This window comes from Protopterus annectens, chromosome 17.part0, assembly GCF_019279795.1.
Source record: "Protopterus annectens isolate FY-2018-M chromosome 17.part0, PAN1.0, whole genome shotgun sequence".
NCBI lineage: Eukaryota > Metazoa > Chordata > Ceratodontiformes > Protopteridae > Protopterus > Protopterus annectens.
This window is the reverse complement of record NC_056751.1, coordinates 426,713,501-426,740,593: the sequence shown is the minus strand read 5'-3', so window position 1 is coordinate 426,740,593 and position 27,093 is coordinate 426,713,501. Positions and strand designations below refer to the sequence as shown.

At 42.3% G+C, this 27,093-nt stretch overlaps 1 protein-coding gene across 1 annotated transcript in view; it reads right to left on the bottom strand.

Moving 5' to 3' along the window:
* Nucleotides 1-27,093, bottom strand: part of POLD1 (DNA polymerase delta 1, catalytic subunit) — a gene marked incomplete in the record, with an annotated part of 1,583,142 nt that overhangs the window by 179,960 nt on the left and 1,376,089 nt on the right. Inside the window, 1 exon segment of the mRNA XM_044059378.1 lies at nucleotides 4,109-4,161. Within this exon segment, the coding sequence (XP_043915313.1) occupies nucleotides 4,109-4,161 (53 nt within the window).

The following is a 27,093-nucleotide window of genomic DNA, read 5'->3' as shown; positions in this document are numbered from 1 at the left end:
CTTTTTTGTGTTGGTTTAAGGACTTAACCATATGTGGGTATGCTGGGTCCCTGAATGTTAATGAAACCATGCAGTTAAGTCTGAACAACTGAAGGTTTGGAGGAGACTTACTGGACAGGTGGGACAGCGGACCTACGTGAGGTTTGAGAAGAAGAGATTTCTTTGTATAAGCAAAGAACTACAGCAAGGGGAACCATACCTCTCAAGACCAGAAAGGGGCTATGAGAATGACTTAGGGCCTGCTCAGCTTGGCCTTCTGCAGAAATTTCATGGCCAGCAGAAATTAATACAGTAGTCCCAGAGGGTACTAACAGATTACAACACCCCATGGAGTCTGTCCCTGTGGAGGAATTACAGAGGAAAGAGTCTGCTGCATCCGGTATTTTCTGGGGATACAAATATGTTGCAGCAAGGCTTTCCCCAGTGGCTGAAGATCATGTAATCCATCATCTGACTGGGGGACAAAGATAGTATAAGACTGCTCACAAAGTGTGTCTACATCCAATTCCTCTTTTTATTTCAAATGCATCAAGAAATCATTCAATTTATTAGCAATTTGCTTAAGATATGATACATCACCTTCATACTACATGTCCATAAGATATAGAGAGAACTTCTGCTACTACATTTTCAATTTCCTATTTCTCTACTGTCTCTTGGACCATGTGCTCAGTCATGTGTTCCAACTAATTATGATCCTTTCCATAAATTTTTTGGTCACCAAGTTAAAGTATCTTATAAATGTAATGTAATTGTTGTACTTGCTTTGGAGCTTTTCTCCCCGGGCCTCTGCTGAAAATGGACATATATCCAGTCGGACTATCCCGGTCAACAAATGTAAAATAAATAAACATAGAGCAGACTTGCTTGTTGGTTTTCACTAGCATAAACTTTAAAATGTCATCAATTTACCCTTTAAATTGCAGTAACAAAAGAGGATACCTTATTTCCTGAAACACCACAAGATCCTGACTATAACAGGTATCTTGTCTTTAAAAATGTACTTTAACAGAATGATTGGAGTAGCTCCATCAGCAAACTGAATGGATTTCCTATAGACTTTTCAACACTGCTCAACTGTTTCCAGTGAATTCCTTTGGTTTTGGCAATTCTTACAGTTCTGATAACATTCTGTATAATGCTTACCACTAGTCTACTGGGTTGTGTCTAAAGCGGAGTCACCTTTCCGTTGGATTTGTTGGCATTCACAAAGCTCTTTAAGCTGATCATTGTTAAAACATGGGTATTTGCCAGTGTTCAATGTTGCTTATATTCCAAGAATGACAAGTACATGATCAAGAAATGAAGCCAATATGCAAGGATGTGGAGAGTACAGGTTCTACAATTGGGACTCTTCAGTAGTCATCAAGTAACAAATACTCTCTGCTAAAACACTGTCCCATATGAATCAATTTACAAATCAGTCAATGACTCTTCTGAAGGTTCAGGTACTTGCATTTGAATATCTCATTTTGCTTCACACTGGCCTGATGTGACTAAGAACTTATGCCTGCTCCAGAGTCATTGTCCATTTTTCATCTCACAATTCTCCATCATTTATACTCTTTCTACCCCGCTGCATCACTTTTTCCCACTGTTTCCTGTGATGTACTTACAAGAAAACCATTATCCTTAGCAGGCCAGGATTCTTCACTATGCCAAGAATGTTTTTTTTTTTTTACTTTTTGTTTTATTTTTCAGTTGTATCTACTCTGACCTTTTCAAAACAACCTTAACTGGAAATGGTCTTTTGATGTATCAACTCTTCTCTTTGCTTTATATAACTCTGGCTTTGGCTTTAACCGTTTTTTTTTAACTCATCTGTTTATATATAGAGACGGCCTGATGAGGCGGCTAGCATCTCCTCCACCCTTCTACTTAAAATGCTCACTGTTATATTTGGCTTTTTCTGCACTGAAAGTTCTGCATGTAATATATACATGTTTTGCTTATGGCCTACATCTTCATTCTCTGCCTCTGTATCATAGGTGTGTGTCATATTTCTTGCAGATTTTTAGATATTCTGTTTTGTTGACGCTCTGTCTCGGTCTGAATGTTCTTTGTACTACCACTCCGAACATACTTATGTATGTACTAGAAAAATGATTATGTTCACTGCACAGGGAGCCAAGTCAGTTGATCTAAACCACTTCAACTGAAAGGGAATTTGGCAAAAAAAAAAATTATATATATATATATATATATGCCAAAATCACTAGGTGACAGCAGAATTTCCCTATTTTTCACTATATGACGTTGGAGCAAAATTAAGGAAAAAATGCACACTTTTTTCTTGAATTCGTTTGACTGAAGTGCATGTGACCAATCAGCAAGATTCATGGCATACATTATTTTCATTTTCCTTCTCTGAAGTATCTACACTGTTGTTTACAAACTCAACTCTGTGACATTTACACATGCTTCTTTTGTTTACTTTGCTCAATCTACTTCATTTTCTTCACTATTTCTTACACTGTTTCTATTTTAATAACTTTTTTTTATCTTTACACGTCTTAGTTTTCTTTCCCTGAATTTCTACAAGGTTGAGGGTTCTGGTAAAATCTAGAGAGCTGGCTAGGTTACTTTTAGCTTGCTACATGCCTGCTTCATCCAAGTGTTCTAACTTCTCTATTAATGTTAAGTGAATTCATAAAATCTAGCAAGAAACATCAGTTTAGTGTTACACATTTGTGTGGACTCAAAAATACTAATTTTTGTTTCGTCTAACATTTCCAAATCTGTCCATTTCACACACTAAACTTTTATTGGGCACAAGGCACTTGTTAAACTTGTCAAGTACATCTATGAATCTGTCATCTGGTCTTGCTATGGTTTTATATATAAATCTTACAAAGCTATTCTGCCATGAATCACAATGAAAATGTTAAATCTATGACCACTTGTTATGCCCTGCTCTGAAAGGCGCCTGATACCCATCCTTCTCGTTTTACACAGGCTTTTCTTCTTGATTAGTTTTTCTCTTCATATGAAGAAAGAAAATGAACTTGCAACCAAATGAAATAAAATGAAGTTAATTGATTTACACTTCTTTCTAATGAATGAAATACTCATTGCCACCAATTTCCTTAAGGTCATGTCAATGAACTTGCAAAGTGGTGGAATCAATGGGGTTCACTTTATTCTGTATAACAGGGCAAAAAGGAGGGGGGAGTATCAGAGACAGGTATGCCTTTTTATAGGCTTATAAACACAGTCGATAGGACACATTCAAAAAATTTAGTGTTCACTACACTGGATGAGCATCCCTAACATCTGCAAACATCTGGTTTAAAAACTATCCTGAAATCAACCAACATTTAGAATTTTCATATTTGAAAAAAAAAACTTAAAATTTCAACTGGGGACAACAGAATCCCTTCCAGACTTATCAGGTGACATACCCACAAGCATGAACTTTTATATCTCTGGTTTGTTTCCTGTTTCATCCTTGCCCAATGGCTAATTTGCACACCAGCTCAATTGCGAACCACCAGTAAGCTTTTTTGGGGAGAAACAAACCAACAGACATTGCAAGCTTTCCCTGATTCTGCAGTTGCCACCGGATCTCATGCCATGAAAATAACTGTGTCTGACTGACTGATTTCCTAATTTACTTTTACAACAGAGTGATGAACAATCTCTTGAGGAAAAAAAGACGGGTTTGATTTGATATGCCTGGTGTTTAAGATTTAATTTGTTTCTGTATGTTGAGGGCAAATACTGGATACAGGATTCTGAACAAGACATCTGGAGCAATATTTTACTGCACTAATAGGATGCCAGCTAACAATGTACCATAGCTGCCAAAATTGTAATAACTTTCAAGACATTATACAGAACTTTTCTTATAAAAGTAAATAAATTGAGGTCAAAATGAGTAGCAACAGCATGTAATTTTTTTACCCACAGTATCAGCAATTGGTCAAGTTTTTTGTAATGTAAATTGTAAATATATTCTGAAATACATGGAAGGACATGAGAAAACTGCCAAGAAGTAATGCCTTGAACAACAAATACGTGTTACATTCAGTTTTTCTCAAACCTACGCAGCCCTGTACAGCATGTGTTTGTGCTGTTTATCAAATTTAAGCAGTCATTGCTCTCTTACCTCCTTTTGGTAAAGCTCCGACAGGTTCAATTTACAGTAGTCACATACAGCACCTGCAGGGGAGAGAAAAAGTTTAGTTATCAGTTTTTCATATAAAAAGACATTGAAAACTTTACAGACTTGAAGCAGAAGTTTTGTGGAAGGCTCAAATCAAACTAAGATGCAAAAATGAAGTGAAATTACTCTGAAATGGAACTCAAGCAGTTTAAGACAAATGGCTACATCTAAATGGTGTCAACAAGTTACATGCTCTGAGTTTGATTCCCTCAGTCTCCACATAAAACTGCACACCTTTCAGTCAGCCACTTAAACAGCTGGTACTCCAAGACTGCCTCTGAAGAAAAGCACTTGTGCAATTTTTTTGGATTATATAAGTGACACATGCATAAACAGGAAAACTGCAATAAAACAGGAGCAATTGATGACTTATGAAACACAATATCAAGCATTGGCTATTTATTTACCCTTCTGGATTTGTGTAGGATTTCTGTGCATATGCACATCAACATGATAATTTACTGAGGTGCAAGAAGCAGAACTTATCACCGACCTCCACACCAAGTATCTATGTAATTTATGTATATACCAGAAAATGAGATTTAGCTGGTATCTGTCCAGACACAGTAATTAATGAATTTCTTGCCCTGGTTCCTTTTCTTCACAGCAACTACTCCATTTGTTAGGTCAAGATACACCCCTGTACCTTAAGCTGTTGCTCTCCTGTGAATGTCCAGATTGACGGTGGGGGAGTTAACCAGACAGAAACAGACAACACGGATCTACTGTTATGGTGAGTACAGTACATTTTGTATCTGATGTTGTCTTTTCTGTCTGGGTTCAACCTGTGGGACAGAGCCACTAGCCATGTAACACCCTAAAGGCAGTCTCATGGAAGGATATTGCACAATACGGTGGAACCAAACAAAGCTCTAGACCTGGACGGGATATCCAGTTTGTAGTGGGACACAAAGGTGTGATGCCCCTCCCAAGTTGTAGCTACACAAATGTCATCCAAGGCAACTCTGGAGAAATAGACTGTAGAGGTAGCCATAGCTCTTCTATAACGCCCTTTAGATTTGTGACGCAAAGACTTCCCCTTTAAATCATACCCAAAGGAAATACAATCAGAAAGCCATTTGGATAAGAGAACCTTGGATACAACAGCACCTAAATGAGAATTAAAGAATGAGACATATAACTGATTAGACTTTCTAAAGGATTCTGTCCTATCCAAATAAAACCTCAATTGCAAGACATCAAGACAATGCAGAAGATTTTCACCCCATTAGGACATTTGGGAAAAAAAGACTGGCAGATGAATAGAATTACTTATTTTCTGTTACCACCTTAAACAGAAAAATAGGGTCCGGTGTATGAGATACACCATCTCAATGGAAGACCATACAAGGAGGGACAACAGAGAGAGCCTGCGCTCTGGCATATGTTTGGAGAAGGTAATGGCCACGAAAAACAGTTTTCCATGAGAACAATTTCATATCAACAGTAGCAGAGGGCTCAAATGGAGGTGCAGCCAGTACATGGAGCATAAAATGCTAGTCCCAAGGCAGAGCAGGATGTCATACCGGTGGACAAAGTAAAAAGCTTCCTTTAAGAAAGGCCTTCAAGATCGTAAGGGCAGACAATGGAACGTTATCCCCACCAATGTTAAAACTGGATATTTATTTATTTTTATTTTAGTTAACATTTGTTAACCGGGAAAGTCCGACTTGGAGCAAAGCCAATTTTCAGTGGAGGCCCAGGGAGAAAGGCTCCAGATGCATGTCTTTGTAACCCAGGATATAGCTGCCAACTGCACTTTAATAGTTGAGTACCCAGACCTTGAATTAAAGAATTATGTAAGAAAGTTGAGAATAGCCTCCAAAGGTGCTGAAAAGGGGTCTAAGCCCTGAGAGAAAGCCCACAAAGCAAAACGCTTCCACTTACTAGCATATACCTTACAAGTAGATGCCTTTTGGGAAGAAGTTAAGATGTGAACGACTCTTTGTCTGAAAGCTTGGAATTCATGGCCATCAAGGGAATTGGAGAAACTAAGCTATTAACTTGATCATTTGAATGTTGGGTGAATCCAAGCTGCCAGGTGAGAAATGTGATCCAGAATGGGATCCAGGACCCATGGAGGGTACCTGAGGAAAGACCAAAGGTAGGTAAATCACATCTGGTGAAGCCAAAAGGGAGCAATGAGGTTTACAGTCGTTCTATAATGGGCTGCTTTCTGAAGAAACTTAATTATCAATGAGGTCAGAGGGTATGCATATAGAAGACCTTGGGGACAAGTGTACAGGAAAGCATCCCTGGGTGACTGTCCCTAAGGAGGAAGTACGGCATAGTAGCGTCTGCACTTGGTGTTTGACTAAGGACCAAAAAGGTCACAACACAGAGTGCCTCAGCAACGAAAAATCCAAGCAGCAACCCTCAGATTCAGGAACCACTTGTGAGGAAGTAAAATGTTCCTGCTCAAACTGTCCACCAAGATGTTGGATTTCCCTGGGACATGCACTGCAATCAGAAAAAAAGTGAGTTGAAAACTCTTACTGCCAGATCCTCATTACCTCCAGACAAAGAGGTAAGACTGGATTACTCTGTTTGTTCGGATACCAGACTACCCACATACTGTCTTAACTGGACAGAAATCACACCTTCGGGGAGAATGTCCTGAAAAGCCTGCAGTGCATGGAGGACAACTCTCATTTCCAAGACACTGATGTGCATTTTGGCCTTGGCTGCAGACCAGATCCGCTGGATAGTCCTCTCTTTGAAATGCCCCTCCCCCACTACAGAAGAGAGGTGCCCGCCATGACCATAGCCTAAGGAGAGGTAAGAACAAATGGTCTCCTGGTGAACAGCAAGGGAGAGTCCAAACACCACCCGATTTAATCTTGGCAAACGAGTCAGGACGAATGGAAAATCCACTGGATGTGTAAAGTATGACCACTGGACTACCAGAATTCACTGTAATGCCATTATATGATAACTGGCCAAGGGAACCAAACAAATGGCAACCACCATGTGACCCAACAACCTGAGAATAAGATATGCTGGAGGTTTTCTTCAAATGATCAAAGACCTTTCCAGATCCCATAAGTTCAATATTCTGGACACTGGAAGATTGGCAATCTGGGAGACAGCGACCAAATGGCAACCTATAAATGCCAAGGACTGGACTGGATGGAGACTGGACTTCTGGTAGTTAATTGTGATCTCTAGGAAACTGCACAGCTGAAATAAGGTGTCCCTGGCCCAGATTAGGGATGCTCTCTTGGGATTGGTTAGAAGCCAACCATCCAGGTAGGAAAAGACCTAGAACTCCTGTTACCTGAGCCAGGATGCTACCACTGCCATACATTTGGTGAACACCTGGGGGGATGGGGCAGTGGTGAGACTGAATGGGTAATGATCATCCCCCAGCCAGAAGTGCAGAAATCTCCTGAACCGCCTCACAAACTATTTGTTGGTAGACGTCCTGGAGCTCTATCAAGCACATCCAGTCATCTTCCTCAAAAGAGGTGAAATGGATGGCGAGCTTGGCCTGATGCACAAACTTGCTCAAATCCAGAATTTGCCTGAAGTCCTTGTTCTTTGGAGCCAAAAAGAAACTTGAGTAGACCCAGATCCTCATTGGTATGGTGGGACCTCTTGGATGACTTGCTTTGTTAGCAGCTTCTGAATTTCAATGGTTGATGCTCTTCTCTAACAGAGTGGCACATCTGGAAGCTATTCGGAAATTATACTTTGAATCTGTAAAAATGGAAATGCATAATCTCTGGACATGACTCAACACCCATGTGTCTGAGGTGATGGTCTCATAAACTTACGGATATAGAATCATTCAACCTCAGACGGCCACCAGAGCAGGACCGTCAGGCAACTCTTTAAAGTCATTGAAACAGCTTCCCGGAGAAACTTCTACAAATGCCCTGGTTCTGCAGGCCAGCCCTGGGCGGCATCCATTGTGGTTGTCCCCCCACAGACCACAGGGGAACCTTTATAAGGAGCCTCTTGAAAGGACTGCTGTGATTTCCAGAAAAAACAGGTGTTTCTCCCTTCTGCTTCTGAAAGAAAGTCCATTGAGGGGTAGCTAAACAAAATACAATGGCAGACAGCGTCCTTCTGTCTTGCTGACTGCTGGTTAAAGTGCCTTAACTTTTGCCCAAAGAGATATGAGCCATCTATTGGGGCATTAAAGTAGTCCAAACAGTCACGCAACCTTATCCAAACATGGTGACGCATAGTAATGCCAGTGCCACCCCACATGGGATGTGCCATCAGCTACGTTGGAAAGCAGACACATGGAAACATAAGGACTGGATTAGAGGGTGGACAGCTGAGTCTCTGGGAGTCTGGAGTTTGCTGTGTTTAAACTGCTCTTGATACTTCTGACGCAATGTCCCATTGAAGCCTGGTAAAGTGAGCTAGATAATTTAATGCCCTCAGAGCGAACGTGGCTGAGGCATAGGTGCACTTCCCTAAAAGGTCCAATGCCACAGATTATCTACTTGGGGGATGGACCAATGAACTCTCCTCCAAAATGCCCTTCATAGTGGCCACCCTCACCATGACTGCATACACATCAGGCCCCTTACTCCAGTGTTACTAATCCTTATGAGGAGTAATGATCTTAAGCTTTTGGGGATCAGTTCCACCATATCAAGTTCTTTCCATGCCCTCCAGAACAACAGGGCAATAACTGCATCCTGAGGGGAACTACCCAGGACGTGGACGGGCCCACCCTGAAGAACTCCAAAAACTCTGACTCCTCCACAGAATGAGCTTCTGCAGTCCAATATCTGCCCTGGGGAAAGAGCTCCAAAAGATTACCAAAAAAGGTACCTTAGCAGGGTGATTTGGGGACCCCTCTCCTCCCTCGAGGTCAGTGTCCTCACTGAGGGTGTCTTCAGGCAAGTCTTGTGCCACCTCCTCTTACTTGACACTTCCCACCTCTGAGACTCCTTGGGATAAATGGAAAAGGCCAGGGGGGCAGTGTCCTACAGGGAGGCCAGATTGGAGGCCACCGGAGGCAAACTGTCCTGGAGAAGCTAAGTAGTGGTGGCCACAGACTCAGGGACATGGAAGAGGGGGACCCCAGTTGTACTAGACCACTCCTTCTCTTGGTGGGAGAACATGCTTTCTACATTAAAAGCAGAGGCAGACATAGGCCAGACCACAACCAGCAAACCTAGGGTCGAAAGACCTCAAGGAAGCACTAGAATCCAGAGCCACTTTTCCTTGTCCAGACTCAGAGACCAGGACTAAACTATAGCGGACAAAGCCCCAAGCAGGAGGAACAACCCCAAAACATGAATCAAAACTGACCTGCAGACCCCTTCTTTGACCTGTCAGCCCCTCTAGGTCCTCCCAGCTCAGACACCACCAGAGTTGAGGATACCAAGGTAGGGATCAGAGTTGAGACTGGCCAGGTTATTGGATCTGATTTTAAGGAATTGAAGACCTCATATTCATAGGGTTTGAGGTAAGAAACCAGGAAAACGTAGCTTCAGGCAAGGGCCCAGAGATGATGAGATGAAATCTAACTCGATCTGTGCCTGTAAAAAGACTGCATCAACTGCTCCAATTCCGATGTCTTCAAATTGCCAATGGAACCAGGATGACACAGCTGAGGAAGCCACTGAGGAAGGCTTGGAAGATCATTAGCCAAGCAACAGGTACACCCTATGAATCTGGGCTAGAGAAGCTTGGACCAGAGGCTGAGATGGGGAGGAGTCTGATAGAAACTCCTGCAGAGCAGAAGGAGAAAGGGGAGAAAAGGTCTTCTTGAAGAAGCCCCTCTCGCCAGAAAAGTGCTTGGCACACTAATGGCAGGAGAAGGGGCCCTGCCAGCAATGGAGCCGAAGAAAGCCAGCTCTAAGGTAACAGAGCTGAAGAATATTGACTCTGAGGCAGGGAGCTGAAGGAGATCAGCTGTGAGATACCAGCCTTGTGGTTGCAGAGACAAGGCCACAGGGGGATTTGACGGCCTTGAGATTTTAGATCCATCAGGCCAGAAACAGCCACAGCAGAAGCAGCAAACCACTAAACCTTCCACTAACTCTAACAAGCTAATCTAACATACACCAATAGCAAAAATTAAGACAGAGGAACTAGCACACTCAAAAAACTCTCTGAAAAAGGATACACTCAACATAGCACATGAATGAGCTGCTGTCTGGAATGGCGGCAAAGTAGATCTGCGGTAGCTCTGGTGGAAATGGGGATTATTGGTAGAGGAAGCGGAGCCCAGCGGGCTGAAGTCTTTGGAAATTGGCTGGCATCTGACAACCCACAGGTTGAATCCAGACAAACGACAACATTGGATCCAATGTTGCCTGAGCTAAAAGGAAGTCACCATAATCATTTTTGTAGAGTCTTTCTGAATCTTCAGATGAGTTTGGATATCAGTGGAAATGGTGAAAATGCATCCAGGAATATTCACAACCAGGGAATGAAAAATGCATATTTTCCAGGCCTACCTGCAAGCAGTCCAGCTGCAGAATTTACTTATTTGTCCACTTTGAAGGGAACAAACAATTTTATTTTGAGGCGTTCACCACAAAAGGATCCAGTCCTGGAAGTACCCCTCATTCAATTTCAATTAATTAAGGTCTCTCCTGGTCCTGCTCAGCTTGTCTGCCACTACAGTTTGCTCTGATGAAAATAAGCCAACTTGGAGGGTTATACAATACTGTAGAGTTAACTCGCAAGCCAACACTACCAGCTTTAAAAGAAGGAAAGACATGGTGCCCCCCCCCGTGTTTATTATCATTTCACTATGGCATTGTTTGTAATTGCCTGAAATTGCCCTGGGGAACACAGGTCAGGAAGAGATTTTATAATGGGTCACAGCTAATACATTTTTGATGTTTTGTGTGTTTATGTCCGAGCTCCCACCACCAATTCAATTCTTTCTTGATAAAGTTCAAAATTGGAATCTCAAAATCCGAGAATGAGAATGTTGGGTCAAAATATTTTTTTATACATATTGAATTTTTCTCATTACAACCTGGCAATAGGAATCACAAGAAACATAAAAGTCACAAACCTTAGAATCCTGCTATATTTTCTGGCTGAAGTCTCAGACTGATTGGAGAAAACGAGGAAAGTTTCCAGATACAAATTCATCATCTCCTATGTTTGCAATGCCTTTGAAGAGACAATCAGTCTAAAAAGCACAAGGAGGGATTTTTTTAGCATTTACTATGAAGCCCAGACTGGTAAGGAGTTAAGAAACCCATGTTAAGGACCACTGGCATCTAGCAAAAGACTCTGCAAAGGTCATAAATCATTTAAGGACAATGTGAATTTTGTGCAGTCTACAATAAGTTTTCCCTGGAATTATGCATTTTATAAACACGGTAGGAGCTATAGCAAACTCAAAGGGTAATGGAAAGAACTGCTAATGTGATCCAGACACAAAATCTGAGAAATTTTCTGGAGCCTGTCGCTATGGGAAAGGGATAACATTTTTTAAGCCTAATATTGCCACAAAACTCAGAAAAGAAATAACTAGTAACAGACACTGAAGGATCAATATTTTGAATTTTATTTGCACAAATTGTTAAGAAAGGCAAGATCTAGAAATGGTCTCCAGAAAAGCTCACTCTTTGAAACCAGAAACATTTTAGAGTAGAAGCCTTCTTCCCTTTGGTCTAAAGGCACTGGAAGTATGACTCCTAAGGTAAGCATATGTTGAAGAATCTGAGGAAAAAGCTATGCTGGATTTGGAGGGTAGGGAGGAATTCCGCTGAAAGGAGGTATGTGTATCTATGTGCCAACTGTACTGCTCCTGAATCAGTATTAATACCCAAAAGCTTGAAACAATATGTTGCTAAACAGAAAGGCAGACAGACGGTCTATGGGACAAACTCTGAGATACAGAGACAGGAGTGTAAGGAAGAATGGAGGCATAGTCATTTTCAAAGTATAGTCTTTCCCTTTTCCTGACAGTATCCCTGTTATTTTTAAATTGCTCTCCTCCTGCCACATCTTTTTTGTTCCCTGTTTTGCCAAAAGATGGTAGGGATTGATTAATTTGTCTTTTTTAAATGAAGAGGGTTTCTATGATTTATAATGTGGGGCCTGAAAAATCTTAGTAACTCCCTGCACTAATTTCCCTCTGTCAAACGTTTCGAAAACCTGAGAAGCAGCAGAATCAAACAAAACCTACTTGTCTAAAGTAGAGTTTAAAATCTCAGAATTTATCTCATCAGAAAACTTCTGAAAATGTATCCAGGCATACCTTCTCAAACCAGTGGCGCTTGACACAGTATCTGCAAAATCACACACTGTTCAATAAGTGTTTATAGACACCTGAAACTGGTTAGAAATTGCAGGATTCAACAGAATCTACCTGCTGAAGGAATTAGTCAAAAATATCCCACAGGCTGTCCACACCCGACAGAACAAACCGGAAGAAGAAAATTGTCTTATGAAATCTCTGACATGCCTTATTTTCTTGTCTGCAGGTGAAAGGGTGGTATTAAGTTATTCTGCCTTTTTGGGAACTGAAGGCTGAGGGTAAGGGTTACTGCAGCAGCATTTGACATGCCATCCAAAACTGGCATAATATGAGGATTAGGTGTAGCATGAGGTAAATCCACTTTCAGTATATCATAACATCATTTGAGTTTAGGGGGAACATTTACTTGTTCCCACAAAATTACGAAATTCAAACTAGAACTACTCTTTAAAAAGGAAAACTCCACTAATGGAGTTAGAGAGGACAAACTTTGCTCTGAATAAGAGTCCTGGGCTTGAGAATTAGACAAAGAAAAAGCCCTGCCTCTATGTCAGAATCCTCTGACATATTTTCTTCTAGAAAATATTGACCAAGATAGTTGTTTGGTATGGATTTCTGCTCTCCAGGATAGAAAGCCTGCAATAAAACGCCTGGCTAAGATATAAAAAAGTCATCCTTATGAACAGAAACTTTAGATGAGCAATGCCTAACTCTTTTTGCTAGGGACATCTCTGGAAGGAAACATACAGAGATGGCACTCCATTTTGGGCAAGAGGCCTCTTTCCCCAGCCTCTCCAAAAGGAACCTCTAGGAGAAACTACCAGACCTAGAAGACGTGGCTACCCCTGATCCATGGGGGTGGAAGGGACTACACCAGTGGAACCCGGAATAACCAGTGAGTGGTCTGAGCAACAACAAATGGCCATCGCACAGTCACCCACTGGTTGCTGAGGTAATGTTTGAGTCCACAGTTATAGGCAAGGACTCTTATTCTGTTTTTCTTTTTGGTATGGGGGAGAAAAAAACAGCAGGACCGGTGTAAGAATCCATACTGTGGTCAAGGAAGAAATCCCACTGCTGGAAAATCACTTGGAAGGCAAGTTGTCAGACAAGTGTTCACAAGCAGCACACTTACTTAAACTTACCCACACAGTCCCTCAAAATTCAAAAATAAAAGCACAAGCAGTACACAAAACCTGTCAAAACTCTAAACCCCTTTCACAAAGCACCGAGAGAAAACAATAAGTGAAGGTAAGTTGTTACGAAGTGTATACAAGATACATTTATTGTCCTGAAATGCACTTCAAGATGCTTAAATATAACACCTTCAAGCAAAATGTTTCAAGCAGTAAAATAATGAAGGCAAGGCTGTCAAAGTATACACAAGCCACAAAACACTCAAACACCATTTTAAATACAGATAAATATTTTAGATAATCACATCGCCACAGTAGTCAGGAAATCCTTCTACGCGGCACACCTCATCACAAAAGGTTTCTCATCCAGAAAAAAAAGAGGTCACTGTTCCCCCTCTACTCATCACTCATTAGACCCATTATAGAGTACAATATCCCTTTTGGTATGTACCTCGCAAGACATCTACAACAACTGGAAAGGCCACAGAAATACCTCACAAAGAGGATTACCGGCCTCAAACAGATGCGCTATGCAGACAGTCTCAAAAAACTCCAGCTTTACTCCGTCGCATATCGCCTACTCAGATGTGATCTCTGCCTAACATACAAAGCTATGACAAACCCAGAGCTGTTGGACATGCTCCACTTAAAGAAATCCCAATCCCTCCGAGCTACATGCTTTAGGGACCTAAATCTTGTCACCACAATAAACAGAACATGCCAGAGGGATAGATTCCTGTCCCAGAGACTTCCCATGCTCTGGAATAAACTACCTATCTATATCAAACAAAGCTCCTCATTAGCACTCTTCAAGAAAAATCTTGATGATTGGATGGGAAATAGGAAATTCACCCCGGGGATTACCTCTGTGGCTCTGCTCTACAATGGCACAGGAAAATAATTTTCTTGGGTGGCAAAAGCCAGGGTACCTTTTTGGCTGGGCTTGTATAGGCTCCAGGGCCGATACCCTAGTACCTACCTATGAACCTATAAAAACACTTCCCAATCTTAAAAGCATCACAATTCAGTTAAAATGTCTCAAAACCAGTATGTTTTTCTCACAAAACATACACATTACTCAATAACAAATACTCTAAAAATAGCAGTTTCTGTCAAGAAACTTATGGTATTAATAAAATTGCCAGAATTCTTCAGAAAATAAAAACATACATCAAAAATATTTTAGAAGACAATATTCTATGTGTGAAAGAGATCCCCTACTGGGATTTAACTCCCAGAAATGAAGCCTCAGAGATACTTTCCCTTGAGCAAGCAAGAACATTCTGAAGTTCTCTACACCCTGACTACTGGGTTCTCGGTCACAGTGTAGGTCTGGTAGGGAACCAGAACTTTTTGAAGCCTGGCCAGTTGCATCTTGGGCAGGATACATGCCAAACAGACAAAGGTGACTACAGCAGTGGGAATGAGCACTTAGAATTAATTGTTGCCATTTGATTCCCTAACTGTGGTCTCAGTTCACCCATTGTAAAGTGTTTCAGAGTATCCATAGTCAGGTAAGTCCCTGTGAAACCTTATCATATGTGCAGACTAATTCATCACTCTGAAAAAAAAAAATTATATATATATATATATATATATATATATATATATATATATATATATATATATATATATATATATATATATATATACATACACACACACACCTGTTTCCCAAGAATATCCATCATCCATGACTGTATAAAAAGGATAAATAGCTTGAGCATCCTCTGACACCTCATGTTTGGTGGCCACTGACACCACTATGAAATCAACAAGTGGACTTCTGTTCCAGTGTTGCCAATCCTTTGGGGTCTGCAATACTCTGAAGGTTTTTGAAGGACTTTCTCGGTTAAGGGCGGCTTTCTCTACCCTCTGCAGTAAACCTTATCAATAAGCTTGTTGGAGAAAGGTACTAACCATGCTCCTGTGGACAAGGACCTATAAGCCTCTTATGCGATCCTTTAGGCCCTGATCCCCTCATTCCTCATTTCCAGGATTTCATTAAATGTAGTGCCTTCAGGAGAGGACTGGAAGAGTTTCCTCTCCTACACAGAGATCCATATCTGAGGAAGGACACTCTGAAGGGGAGTTTAAGTGCTTTGTCTAGCACTCACTCTTCTTAGGGGTACTTTGAGGGGACTCATCTGAGTGATCTTGAGCAGAAAGCATCCTAGATCTCAAAAATCCCTGCCTATAAGGTCCTCTGTCCTGTGGGGGAAAGACAGATGAATGGCTTAAAGTCTTAGCTTCAGTGGTGTCCATGGATGGAACTAGTGGCGCATGTACCTGTTCCTGCACAAAAACTACCTTGTATCTCCTCTGTGTTAATCCATCCACCAAAATACCCAGGTCCCAAGCTCTTAGCACAGACCTCAATTTCAATACCAAAGGATGACCCACAATCACCAACCACTGACACCAACATTTCTGGAGCAGAGGTTAACAAGGAAGACTTCAGCACTAAAGGAATGAATGCCAAGAGTATCAACCTCGACAAAGGCCCCAGACGGGTTGGGAGTGAGTTGAGACACAGCACTCAGTACTGAGCCCCTCAGGCCATGCTGAGGGTTGGCACTGAGCCTGTTGGGCCAAGTGGGGGGGAAGGGGGAGCGGTCAGCAGCATTGGCAATATTGGAGTTGAAGTGTCCACTAGTGCTGAGCTCATCAACAGTGAAGAAAATAAAATGTTGGTGCTGAGAACTTTGTCACATGATAGTCTGCAGCTTCCAATACTCCTGGAGTCGTAACAGGCCCCAGGATAGGAATGGTAGTGAAGGTGGCTTTGTCCTCTTCTCACTCTACCCTTGACTCAAAGGGGGATGAGATTACACCATATTAAAGATGAGGTTTCATAAACACCATCATCATCTTACACCAATCTAGTTAAGTGGGGCTGTGGAGGGACCTAGAACAGAAAGCTACAGCTGATGCAGACTGTGAGGAGAGAATATGGGAAAGTTCCTGGTCCAGGAGTGGCCAAAGTGGATGGGGTAAGCCAACATCAAAAGTCCTGGGTGAGGAGAAGTTTTCACTGTTTGCCTGGGAACCCTGGCTACAGAAAGTTTCTCTACAACATTGGTATCAGAGCCATACACTATTTTTTTTTACTTCTTTTTCTTGGGACAGTCTGGTTTATCTTTGTCAATGGGTATGACCTTATCCTTTTCTTTATGTTCCTTCTCACTGGACATGTTAGACTGCAGTAATCATTAAAGAAGCAATTTGTTACAGTGGCTCAACAAAGTAAAATAACTAACATTTTTTTTTTATTAATGGGCAGTTGGCATCCAATACCTTATCCCAAGACACACCACAAATCTTGCATCAATCATGGGAAGGGATTTTCACTGTCTACATTTTTTGTACCTAGAAGCCTTAGTATTCTTATCCATCCTGAAGCAGCTACCCTAACCAGAAACAGGGCCTTAGAACACTAACCTAACCATAGGAAAGGCCTTAGAACATGATATACTACTAGCTCCAGATGAACACTATCTGGAGCTAGCAGTACTGAAAGCAGCAACCACATCAACACAACTGTTTGACTTGTACTCAGTACTAAGACAGCAGATGGAAGGAACTACTATTTTTTTTGTTACAATACAGGGGATGGGGATGGGGAGGGTACGAGAGAGGAAAGGTTAGGGTAAGGAAGGATAAAATAAAGGTTCAAGCTAGCAAAAAAAGTCAGTGATAGAAATCCTAACTATAACTCTGAAATATCAAAACTGAGCAATATAGACTCGTGAGGCAGAAAAAGTACAGTTTTGTACCTACCATAAATGTAGATGTCCGATAGGAATGCATCTGCAGTCCTTACAAATGGGTTGTCCTGTCGTCAGGCAGCCCTTCGGTCGGCCAGATTCCAAAGTCTGGGTCTGGCCTCGGCTGGTGTCGCACTTCACCCAACGTCATAGCTGCAGTTATTTGGGTATAAAGGCATCAGCCGACGCCATTTTCCTCAGTGTTTCTTGCCCCAGATGCCAGGTGCCCTCTAGGAAGGCTAAATTTGGATAAATGCAAATGATTCCAAATAGTAGAGAGCAAACAAAAAATAGGCATGTAAGTACATATATACAAACAAATACACCATAATAGATTCCCCCAGCTAGCTACAAGATGGGCAAATACCCTAGGAGTACCACAGAGGGGAAGGAGGGTGGGTAATCCTGACTGCAGATGCATTCCTATCGGACATCTACATTTATGGTAGGTACAAAACTGTACTATGTCCTTCAAGGATGCATCTGCAGTCCTTACAAATGGGTAGAATACCATAGCAAAACTGGGGAGGAGGAGAAATAAAATTATGGTGTAGTTAAGATCCCTTGCAAAACAGCAGTGGCAAAACCTGCTCGGGATCTGGAGTATAAAGGTAAATTATAATGCTTGGCAAATGTATGCACGGAGCTCCAAGTAGCAGCCTCTAAAATGTCTTTGGTAGCCACTCCTCGTAGAAAAGCTGTGGTAGTGGCTGTAGCCCTTGTAGAGTGAGGCCTGATGTTTTCTGGAGTTTTCTTTCCATGGTAGGAGTAACAAAATCTAATGCAATTTCCTATCCACTTAGAGATTGTCTGTTTTGAAATTGCTTTTCCTTCCATTCCTGTTGCATATGCTACCAGTAGCTGGTCAGTTTTCCTATTGCCCTTGGTCCTGTCCAGGTAGTAGCGTAATTGTCTATGCACATCCAAGGTATGCAACAACCTTTCTCCCCTGTTCTGAGGGTTGGGGAAGAATGTAGGTAGGTGGATAGCCTGATTCAAAGATACTCTGGAGACCACCTTAGGCATAAAAGTAGGATTAGTTCTCATGGATACTCTATCTTGGTGGAAGATCAGGAAGGGCTGTACTGCCATTAGTGCCTGTAGCTCAGATACCCTTCTTGCTGAAGTGATTGCCAACAGGAAAGCAGTTTTCCATGATAAGTATTGTAATTCTGCTGTTGCTGCTGGTTCGAAAGGAGGAAGTGTCAATTTTTCTAGCACAAAGTTCAAGTCCCATGCTGGCAATGGTGGCTTCCTAGGCAGTTTTACATTTTTAATTCCTCTCAGAAACTGCCTGAGCAGAGGAGGTGAGAAGACTGGAGGATCCAAGTCGTATTCTGCTGAAATAGCTGATGCATGAATCTTGATGGAAGAATAGGACAGGCCTTTGTGGAAGAGCTCTGCCAAGTATTCCAGGATGTTGGCTATGTTTACCAGTGACACATTTTCTCCTTTTGCAGTACTCCAAATGAAATATCTTTTCCATTTTGCTGAATAATTTTTTCTTGTTGAGGGTCTGCGAGCCTCCATGATAATGTCTTTTACCCTTTGGGATAAATTTGGGTCATTTGTTCTTATGCAATGTTCCAGGCAGTTAGCTGCAGTGTTTTCATGTTTGGATGCAGGGTGTTGCAGTTGTTCTGTGTTAACAGCAAGGGAACAAGGGGTAGGTGCCATATTTGTTCCCGAGACATGCTCCTCAGTAATGAGTACCAATGTTGTCTTGGCCAGTCAGGAGCTATCAGGATGATCCTTGGACGGTCCTCCTTGATCTTCAATAGCACCTTGTGCATCAAAGGAAGTGGTGGGAATGCATATGCTGTCAGGTTTTTCCAACTGAAAGATAGGGAGTCCACCTTCCAAGCAAGTGGGTGGTACGTCCTTGTGCAGAAATTCTTTAGTTGGTGATTGCGTGGGGATGCAAATAAGTCTATTTGAGGGAGTCCCCATTTTCTTGTAATGGTTTTGAAGATGTCCGGATGCAGCATCCATTTGTGGGCATCCGTGGTAGTCCTGCTTAGTATGTCTGCTAGAATGTTTTCTTTTCCTGGTACAAAAATTGCTTGTAACTGAACGTTGTAACTCAGGGCCACATTCCAGAGATCCATTGCCATCCGGCATAGAGGGTATGAATGTGTGCCTCCCTGTTTGTTGATGTACCACATAACTGTGGTGTTGTCTGTCCTTATCAACAGTTGACCTTGTCGAAGAAATGGTCTGAATGTCTGAATTGCCAGTTTTACTGCCAGCATTTCCTTTTGATTTATGTGTAGGTGCAGCTGGTCTTGAGTCCATAAGCCTTGTATGCACTTGTCTAGCATGTGGGCCCCCCAACCGAGGTATGAGGCGTCCGTGGTAATGGTTTGGCTTGGTTGAGTGTTGTGGAAGGGCAATCCTTTGTTTGATTGACAGGCCTGAGCCCACCATTGGAATTCTTGCTTCAGGCATGGAATTATTGGAATTTGGGTTTCTAGGCTGTGCTTGTGCTGAGACCATAAATTCCTTAGGTACCACTGTAACTTTCTCATATGCAGTCTGGCATGTGGAACCAATATTATGCAGGATGCCATGAAACCCAAGGCTTGCAGGACTTTTCTTGCTGTTAGATGGTTCTGCTTTGTTAATGCCAAGAAGTATAGAGGAGTTGCTCCTGTTTTTCTACTGTTAGGAATGCCATTTGCTTCGAAGTGTCCAGCTCTGCACCCAAGAAGGTTATCCTTTGGGATGGTATCAGCCTTGACTTGTTTATATTGACTGTGTATCCCAGGGCTTGTAGTAGGTAAATGACCCTTTTCAAGTGTTCTGCTAACTTGATTTTGTTGTCCGCTTGTATCAGGCAGTCGTCCAGGTAAGGGTAGATTTGGATTCCCTGGAGCCTGCAATGAGCAATTACTGATGCCAGGCATTTCGTGAACACTCTGGGCGCAGTAGATAAGCCAAAGGGCAATGCTGAGAATTGATAATGCTCTGATCCTGCAAGAAATCTGAGGTATCTTCTGCAATTTGGTCGTATGGGGACGTGCAGGTATGCCTCCTTGAGATCTAGAGTTACCAGCCAAGACTCCTTGCCCAGCATGGGAAGAAGCTGCTGTAGGGTCAGCATTTTGAATTTTGGAACAATGAGGAATGTGTTTAAAGCGGACAGGTCGAGAATAGGTCTCCATTTGCTTTCTTTTCTTGGTACCAGGAAGAGTCTGGAGTAAAATCCCTGTCCTTGCTCCATAGATGGTACCTTTTCCACAGCTCTCATTTTTAATAATTGAGATATTTGTTTTAGAGCTTCTGCCTTTTGATTTGGAGGTAGGTTTGGCATTCCTCTCTTCCCTGGTAGATTATGGAAGTGAAACCTGTAACCTTGGTCTATTGTCTGCAAAATCCACTTGTCTCTTGTGATGTAATGCCAGTTTACTGAAAATAAAACTAGCTTCCCGCCCAAGGGTGCTTTTAGTTGTTCTCTGGTAGGCGGTGCTAGAACCAAGTCACTGTGATTGTCCTGTAGTAGTGGTGGTGGCTGTGTCCGTGGCTGCACCTCGCTGGTTGTTACCCTGCCACTGGCGTCCCCTGTAGGCACCTCTGGAATGACTTCGGCCTCTTGAACGCCTATTCCTGCCTCTCTGGGCTCTGGAGGAGTCGGGAAAGGACCAATTCTTGGAGGGCCAATTCCTGCTAAACCTTGGAGGTTGGACCTGTAAGAAATCTTTCACTGTTTGGACAGATTTTGCCTTCTCTTCCATCTTCTTCAGCACCTGTTGTGCAGGAGAGCCAAACAAATTGATCTTGTCCATGGGAGCATCTAGTAATTTGGATTTCACATGGTCTGGTAAGGCCTGCTCTTTTAACCATGCATGCCTTCTGATAACTGTGCCAGTCATGGCTGATCTGAAGGAAGCTTCCAGTGCATCATAGCCGCATTTTAAGGAATGGTTACTGACCTGCTGAATGTTATGTACCATTTCCTGAACAGATTTTTTGTCTAATGGTTCATCTGAGGACAACTTTTTGGTTAACTGGTCTAGCATAAATTCTTGATACTGGATCATGTGGAATTGACAGTTCAATGCTCTAGCTGAAAGAGTTGCAGAAGTGTAAACTTTTTTACCCCATCTCTCTAAGGACCTGGATTCCCTTTCAGAGGGGAGGGGGCTTTTGGCAGAGGTAGCTGCTACAGCCTTAGGACCCTGGGAGATGGTCTCGGGATCTGCAAAAGGAGCTTTATACAAATGGTGATGAGTATCCGGAACCCTGTAGTACCTATCGGGCTTAGCAGGGGCCGGTGGAAGTGAATCAGGAGCAGTACAAGCATCATTAAATGCATCATCTACAACAGAGAGAACTGGAGGAATGGCTAAAGGCCTATGTTGTGGTAAATGCAGAAAGGTTCTAAGCCTCTTCCTAGAGTCTGAGAAATCCTGGCCCTGCCACTGAAATTGTTCCCTCATAGCATGCAAGGTTTCCCCAAAGGAAAATTCCTCAGGCGGAGAGGCAGAAGGATGGACTCTTCAGCATCAGAGTCTTCATAAGGGGAGAAAGAAGCCTCTGGAGGGTTAGTATTATCTGAATCATCAGAGGAATCATCTGTAGAAACTGGTTCAGGGGCTCTGCTCTAGGCCTCTTCTCTGGAGGTGGGTGAGAGGCCCTGTCTGTGTGAGATTGGGATCCCCGGATTAAAGAAATGAGATCCTCTGCTAGACTAAGCATTTGTGAACTAGAGCTAGGCCTGTGAGAGGGGGTCTTAGCAGGCACAGATTTAGTAGTTTTAGCTGCTTTAGCCCTGGCAAAAGCCTTAATGGACATGGCTGCAGGTGGCCTAGCAGCTCCACGTGCAGGGGTGGAGATATCCAAGGGGATAGTGTCAGATAATTCCTGAGAAACTGCCTGAGCAGAAGGTAAATCAGAAGCCGATTCCACGAGGTTGGAAGAGGCCTCGGTAGGAGGTAAGTTTTCGGCTGAAGGAAGAACCGCTTGCTCGGTTTCAGCCGAAACCGAGACACTCGCGGTTGGCCTAACCGCGGTTTCGGCAGACCGCGAGTGTCGGTCCTTTTCCTTGCGCTTTTTTGATATTTGCGTAGTCGGAGGATCCGACGGCATAATGTAAGCAAAATCGGAGCCGAAAAACTCCTCAGCAAATTCCGACCGACGTCTAAGCGTCCGTCGGTTAAAAGAAGCACAGGCTGGACAAGCTGCTACGTCGTGGTCTGGGCCTAAACAAGGTAAGCAGTAAGAGTGTAAATCTTAATGAGGTATTTGTTTCCCACAAGTTAAACAGTTATTCACTTTTTCTGACATCGGCTGAGGCAAGAAAGAGTCCCCAACGGGGTACTTAGCTTTTTAGAAGTCTTCGGTAGTAGTAGAAGAATTCGGTAGTAGTAATCTCTGGTTCTGACTGACCGGCGCTTGCGAACAGCTTCTGCTTCGGGCGCCACGCGGCAAGAAAGACTGAGGAAAATGGCGTCGGATGATGCCTTTATACCCGAATAACTGCAGCTATGACGTCGGGTGAAGTGCGACACCAGCCGAGGCCAGACCCAGACTTTGGAATCCGGCCGACCGAAGGGCTGCCTGACGACAGGACAACCCATTTGTAAGGACTGCAGATGCATCCTTGAAGGACATCTGCAAAATAATCTCAATGATTGGGAGGAACTCAGAGTCACTGAGGCTCACAATGGCAGCAATGAGATATTGAGATTCATAGGAAAGCAGGGGCTTATGGGATAGGGGAGTATGTTGAGAGTTGCTATTATTTCTGTGAATAAAAGACTCCAAGGTGACCAGTACATCAGTCGCAGTGCCCTCATAGGACCAACATAAATCTATTCATTTCCAACTGTAGGCCAAAGCTCAGTCATATTGATAGATGTACAGCATACCAAATCATAGGTTTGGAAAGGGCACTGACCTCAAGGTTAGTATTTTTCTTCCTGCCAGATAATGGATGACTGCTTTGATGTAGCTAAAATTATGCCTACACCCATCAGCATGGCATTTATATCGCTAGACTTTAACTCTGGTTTATCTGACAGCACAAAAAAAAAAAAAAAAATCAAGCACACGTAATTGGTAATCTGCTGCAATACACACTAAAATTCTTGTATCTAAATTAAGGAGCTTGCCTTTGATATTTCATATTCCTTTCAGTATGTATGCATGTATGAATGTATTTCAATCTGTACACCATATCCACATCTAGAAAGGTTTGGCTTTATTGGCCTGAATATAACCATAAAGACTTAAATGAAAAAAGTCATGGCCATTCAGAAGCCATGTAGCTGAAACACTTTATATCCTTAATGAGTTATTTGCATATATCCAATGGGCCTCCATTTTAGAAAGTTTAGGTGCCACACAGTGAAAACTTTAGCTTGTCTAGATTGTTTTGTAATTTTTATTGAATAGCTTGCATACCTCTCACATGTCCAGAATCTCCAGATTTTTACTTTAGATTTTTGGTCTGTTTCTTATAAAATTTGCAGTTTTCTGGCATATTAGTGAGGATTAAATTCACTATATACTGACATATATTTGTATTTCAGACTTCATATCTTTCAAAAAAATGAATGCTAACACTAAGCATGTTATTCTAGCAACTTTCTAAGTGTTTAAGAGCAATAATTCAAATCTATCCCTATTTTGGGGCCTTGCCCCCCCCAATTATTTTAGGCTTTGTCCAGATTTCTTGTGTTAAGTGGCTGAGAGGTATGGTAGTTTGTGTGACCTTTTTTACCCTTTGGTTTGGACATCTGTAGACCAAGAAAGTCCAAATGGGCAAAAACTCTCTTCAGCATAGGGCCGGGGAGAAAAGCTCCTCACACAAAGCAATATATGTCGTACATTAATACAAAGAGTGAAAGTCAGACAGAATAACATTTGCAGTACAGACATAGGATTAAACAAATCATGCAACATTGTGCTTTACCTACAGTGAGATACAGTGGATAAACATTAGCTACTTTACAATATAGTAATAGGCAATTGTGAGTAAGAAACTGTGTACGTTGATTTGATACTGAAGATCAAGTTGATGTGGAGAGAAAGTACTGCAAATAGATTATGTTTAAATGTCAGAGAGGTATAAGAGTTGATAAGTACAAGAGTGAGGAATGATACAAGAGGGACTTGAATTTTGAAACAAAGTGAAGGTTAGAGGTCATACAGTTGTATTAGGATGCAGCGATATAATAAGTAGTTAATTAGACAAGGTTTTTTTTTTTGCACTTACAGTTCAGTAGTAGTGTAGCCAGGAGTTATTTAGCTATTAAGAATACTTTTGAAAAATTTGTTTTTTCAATTTGTTTTAAGTGTAGTGGTCGGATATTCCGCAGTTTGGTGATACAACAGGAGTAGAATGAATCACTGGCAATACTGTCAGATTTGTTGGTGAGTAAAGCGATTTATTTTGAGAGCACATTTTATGTATGAACTGCATCTCTACAAATTTTAAGAAAACCTGCTTGTTAGAACATACTGTGTTAAGTAGAGAATTGAAACATGGGAGATGGAATAGAATGTTCATATTAGTGAAAAGTTCTGCCACAAGGATATACATTTTTTTAAGGATGACAGAGGAAAAAAAAATCAGGAACAGTGATCAGCTTTGTGCATAAAAAAAAGTTGGGACTGCTAACTGGTAAAATATAAAAGTTAGGTACTTACCATGATAGACGTTGGATGGGCAGTTCCATTCTCATCAGCAAGACTAAACCAACAGGTCTTCAGTCAGACTGCCTCTTAACATTTCCCAGGCTTCTAGCACCTCTGGTTTCATGCATAACACTGCTAAATAAGCTTCTTCGTCAGATCACTGTTAAGTTCATGAGTGCCAGAAAAAAAAGCATTCCAGTCACTGTAAGGAATTTTTGACCATACAAACAAGAAGGCAGGATTTAGGAGGGTGGATATGTTGACGAGGATGGACCTACTCATCCAGCTTTATTACTGTGGTATGTGCTCAAGTTTTGTACCTGATATGAGGTAGTCCATCAGAAAACAGCAGGACAGAGCCTAAGCAAACCTTTTGGGAGGTCAAGTTCATGGGAACATACTTCTGAGAGCTGCGGCCCCAACTAGATATCTAGCTCTAGAAATCACTGCAGTGTGAAAAAGATCACCTTAATCTTTAGAATGCAAACTGGGTTACTACTTTGATCATAAACCTTGGATGGTCTGTCCTTGACATCTCCATACTCTAGGCAGAGGCATCTGTAGTACAGTCAGCAACAATCATTTAAGGACAGAGATGTTGAAAAGAACATCCCAGAATCAGGTTTGTTGTGCATATTCAGCAGTGTAACTGCAACATGAAACATTTAGGTTCATAGGTTCATACTAGGCTATCTGCCCTAGGGCATTTATAAGCCTAGCCAGAATGTGTTTGGCTTTCGCCACCCATTTTAAATTTATTTTGCTATGCCCTTTTTCGAGGTTAGTATACTGTGCCTCTGTCTAACAGTGACACAGAAGTGATACCCGGGGTAAACCTACGATCTCCCATCCACTCATCAAGATTCCTTTTGAAGAGAGTCAATGAGGGACTCTGCCTAACCTGGACTGGGATTTTATTCCAGAGTGAAGGGAGCCTCTGGGTTATGAATCTGTCCCTCCAGCATGTCCTATTTATTTCAGTGCTGAGGTTCAAGTCTCGAGCGTGGCTCGATGGGATTTGGATTTTCTGAGGTGCAGCATGTCCATTAATTCCGGGTTGGACATGGCTTTATACGTCAGGCACAGATCGCCTCCGAACAGGTGGTATGCCACTGAGAAGAGCTGGAGATTCTTTAACCGGCAGCATATGGCATCTGTTTGAGCCCTTTGATCCTCTTGGTGAGGTACTTTTGGGGTCTTTCCAGTTGCTGCAGATGTCTGGTAAGGTACATCCCAAAAGGGGCATTGTACTCAATTATGGGCCTGATGAGGGATGAGTAAAGAGGCACAATGACCTCCCCTGATCTAGATGCGAATCCCTTCATGATTAGGTGGGCTATATAAAATGTTTTTCTAACCACTTTGGCCACGTGGTTGTCAAATGAGAGATTGCTATCAACTTGGGTCCCCAGGTCCCTAATTACTTCTTCTGTACTTAATGGATTACCACCTATGTGGTAATTTGTGGGCACTTTGTTTTTGCCAAAGGGGATGACTATACACTTTTTGGCATTTAGCTTGAGGCCATGGCTCTGGCACCAGTTGTCTGTTTCTATGAAGCCCTTTTGGAGGATGCTTGTGTCAGCTGGAGAGTTGATTATGGCGCCCAGTTTGCAGTCATCTGCGAACTTGGTCAGCCACAGTCCTTCCGTGTTAGCCTGTGCCTCCGAGAAATATATACCAAACAAGAGAGGTCCCAGGACTGAGCCTTGTGGGACACCACTTGTAACTGGTTTGGAGTCTGACATGGCTCCAGGAATTCTAACCATGTGGGTTCTGTCCTTGAGCCAGTTTGCAATCCATCTAGTGACATAGGGGTTTATATTTAAGCTGGTGAGCTTATCTATAATGCCCGAGTGGGGTATTGTATCGAAGGCTTTTGCGAGGTCCAGGTAGGCTGTGTGGAACACCTTCCCCTCGTCAATGACCTTGGTGACTGTTTCAAAGAAATCAACCAGGTTTAAGAGGCAGGATCTGCCCTTAAAGCCGAACTGGGTAGGATCCAGTGTTTGTAGGTCCCCAATATCTTTATTTATCAGGTCCATGATGATCCTTTCCATAGCTTTGCAGACCAAGCTAGTCAGGCTTATGGGGCGATAGTTTCCAGGATCCGTTGAGGCACCACCTTTATGGAGAGGGACCACTGTTGCTGTATGCCACTCTTTGGGCACATATCCTGTAGTAAGGCTG